A 3642-nucleotide genomic window follows, 5' to 3' on the forward strand; every position below is an offset into this window, starting at 1 on the left:
ATTTGGAATTACAGTTACAACTTTAATTACTTAAGCGCGTTTATCGACTTATCACATAGTTTCTCCTGTCTATTCCGAATTGGGGCATGTAATAGTATGATTTTATGATGAAAACAGTGGATTCGACTTAAATTCCTGACATTTTGAAAATATATCAGAAAAGTGAGCAGTAGTGACCTCTCCAATATCCCCTCTTTCGCTCGACACATGCCCAAGCATGGTATATCAATTTATTTCCCGGACTTTTGTACTTTCCAAGTTAATAAACACTACTACCATTTTCCGTAGATAATGGCATACCATATCAGGCATTTAGCCATGAATTGCTGACATATACATATTCAGACTTCTTGTCAAGAAATGGAAGCAGATCATCCGCTTGTCGCTAGCTTTGAGTTCTCCAACTGAAAGAAGATCAACAGAATCATCATTTCAGCTACAAAAGATCATTTCATCCATTTGTGTCCTTGCAGTACACTCTAAAAAAGAGGGGAACTAAAGGTTGTGCTATAATTTTATAATAAGTAAATAGGTACGAGAATCATTTTGATACCACACCCTTTATATAAAAAGGAGAGACAATCATTCTGATGCATTTGTCTTACATGAACCTTTTGATTTCTTTAGTATATTACTATTATATAGTATATATGTGTGATTAAATAAAAAGAAAATCAAAAATGGGAGGGGAAATGCTCGTACAATGCATACGGACATCAACGTTTTAACAATTAAAATTTGCATTGGAATTGTAGAAGTGGATAGTATCAATAGTTAATGACTCTGCTCAAGAAAGTGCCCAAAGAATGTGGTAAAATTGTAGCATCTGTTTGTAGATATCAACCATGAATGAATGTCAGTTAATGATATAGGAAAATAACATATGCATAGGAAAATAACCAACATGCAATCCAATGAGATTTCATTTAAATTTAACTTGACCATGCACTATATATATTTTGTTTTATATGAATATAGTTATGGTATTTGTACAAAAATACTTATTTATAGTTACCTCTAAATAGTTAAGTGATAAGAAATTAGCAGTTCACAAAAAAAGACAATAAATGCTTTGAAGCCAGAAGCCAATTATTGCAGCATGTGTCGTGTACATTTCAAAGAAGCTTAATCTAAAAAAACAGTGAGCGCATTAACCTATTTGAGATCAAGAGAAGAAAATTGTAGTCAAGCTAGCCTATGTATTTAGTTCGATTCTCTTTAGTTGGTGCATAGATCCGTCATGCTTTATTTTTGCGTGGAACAAAACTATCATATTGATATGAGATAATGAAGTCTAAGATGAAACTTACATATCAAGCATATTACTTTACATGTGTTTATTTATTGTTATAAAGAAGACCAAGGAGCTTGCATTTCCTCCTGAAAAAACAGAGCCTTTATTGCTCAAGTTAACATGAAAGAAAGGAATAATAATAATTCAACAAATGTAAACGGTTTACAACGTAATGATTAAGATCCATCAAGAATCCATTTGGATTCACAACAAATATCATTTACAAAGAACAGATGCTAGACTGACGAACTAAACATACCAAAATTAAGGCCTTGTTTGGAACCATTCAAATTACATACCATACATGACAGATTATGGTATAGATTATAAAAACTAGATGGATAGATTATTAAAAAACTCACAATCTACTCTATCCCAGCTAAAATCAGATTATGGATTGCAAATGACCCATTACCCTTGTAAAGTTGAAGATAATTACATTTCTGCCACCGCCACCCTCCTCTTTAAAAAAACATAGGGGTAGACATGTCATTATGCAATGTAAAACCTGGATTACAGTTTAGATAACCTGGTCTCCAAACATGCCCATCTAGATTATTTTTATAAACCAAATTATATAATCTATCTTCATAATCCAGATTATCATAATCTATTGTCGTTTCAAACATGGCCTAATTTACGGGCTGCCTTGGCAATATTTGGTTAAAAAAATAAGGAGCCTTGGCAATAGTTGGCTGCCTTGCCTATTCATCCGAAAGTCTACCATTTGTTTTTCCCACGGTATGGAATACATCCAAATTAAGCAGAAAGGTAAAGTGTTGAATCATTTCAGCACTTATTGTTCGTGAGTAAGGAGAGGTGTTGGATCATTTCATATCATCTTGACAAGGACGATTCCCTGCCTAGCGATGGAAACCGAACAAACCACCCTAAAAGTATATATAAATATAATGCATATTGTAAGAATAGTAATTGATTCAAGAAGCAATGCATGCCTTCAATTATTAATTGATTTGCACTAAAAATCGCCATCACTCAAATTTATGAACTCACATTTTGTCTCAAAAGAAACTAACAATTTTAAGCAGCCTGCCAAATGCCAATATTAGTAGTGGCCAAGTAGCAAGCTTAGATAACTGTTCCTCCATCTCAATTTCCACATCACACAAAGGCCACTCAGCACGCTCACCAGACAGAAAGAGAGATACGTAAGTACTACTGTACAAGCTACTGCCGGTCGTATTTATCTCCGGCGCCGCCTAAGGAAGAGAAGAACCCAGCATGGTCGCCGTTCGCCGCCTTGTCGCTTTCCGCCGCTGCCGCAGTCTCAGCCTCCAAGTCGTCAAACGGGTTGAAGTTAAAATCTCCCATGCCGTGGCCGTGGTGACCACCGTACTGATCAGCAGCACCTGATCCTCTGGCCGTCGTAACATCAGTGGAAGTACATGGCATCGCGTTGCTCCTCGCGAACAGCGCGAGCGCGTGCAGGAGAGAGTTGGATCCACCGCTGGTGGTAGTGGCAGTGGTGGTGCAGGTGGCGATGGAGGACAGCAGTGCAGGGTTTTGCTGCGGGTATTTGAGAGGGCATGGGCGTACCAGGAAGGGAGGGCCGTAGGCGGAGGCGCCACCGAGGAGCCGCGGGCGGACGAACGGGGATGGCCCGGCGGCAAATGGTGGCGCCGGGAAGCCGGTGAACTCCTGTACCATGGCGCGGAAGTTGGAGGTGTCGGTGGTGAGCACGGTGGTGGGTGGGCGGCGGGAGGCTCTGGGGCGCTTCTTGGGAGGCTTTGACGGGGCGGTAGGGTGAGGTGGGGTCGCTGTTCCCCGCGTGGGGGAGGATGTGGGGAACAAGCCTTGGAAGGAGGTGTCGTGGTCGAAGTATAGGCTGGCGGGGGAGGGGGATGAAGGGAGGAAGAGGCCGTGGGGGTCGACGGAGGAGAATTCTTGTTCGGCGCCGGTGCCCGGGAGTGAGGGAGAGGATGGGAGGCTGCCACTGGTGGTGGACGCCATTAATCGGTGGAAGGCTCGACCTCGATGGAAGAAGATGTGTATGTAGTACGGGATGGACTGGTAGATAGATAGGGTTTGGTGTGGAATATGGGGAGATCTCGATGTGGGTGGATTACTGATGAACAAGCTAGCTAGGAGGGGAAAAGGTTGACGACGACAGGAGAATAGATATGGGGAGCGGTGGCCGCGAGGAGCTGCCAACTTTTGTTTTTCTTTCGCTTTTTTTTTTGTTAATATGCCTATTTTCTTTGAACTTTTTTGAGATATGAAAACGTTTGGAATCAGCCTGCCGATTCTAAGAGCATCTGCAACAGATGTGTGACTTTAGCCCTGCGCGTTCTTTTTGTGCCCGTGGCTGTTCCGGGCGTTTCAACGGA

At 41.5% G+C, this 3642-nt stretch overlaps 1 protein-coding gene across 1 annotated transcript; it reads right to left on the bottom strand.

Annotated features, from left to right (window-relative positions):
- Positions 1 to 2227: 2227 nt before the first annotated feature.
- LOC123439191 (calmodulin-binding protein 25-like) lies at positions 2228 to 3426 on the bottom strand. Its single transcript, XM_045115933.1, has one exon. The coding sequence runs from the start codon at positions 3263 to 3265 to the stop codon at positions 2483 to 2485; it is 783 nt and encodes a 260-aa protein (XP_044971868.1). The 5' UTR covers positions 3266 to 3426; the 3' UTR covers positions 2228 to 2482.
- Positions 3427 to 3642: the final 216 nt, after the last annotated feature.

Source organism: Hordeum vulgare, chromosome 3H (assembly GCF_904849725.1).
Source record: "Hordeum vulgare subsp. vulgare chromosome 3H, MorexV3_pseudomolecules_assembly, whole genome shotgun sequence".
NCBI lineage: Eukaryota > Viridiplantae > Streptophyta > Magnoliopsida > Poales > Poaceae > Hordeum > Hordeum vulgare.

Excerpts from the sequence above, each read along its gene's own strand:
- LOC123439191 (XM_045115933.1), bottom strand. The coding sequence starts at position 3,265 with ATGGCGTCCACCACCAGTGGCAGCCTCCCATCCTCTCCCTCACTCCCG.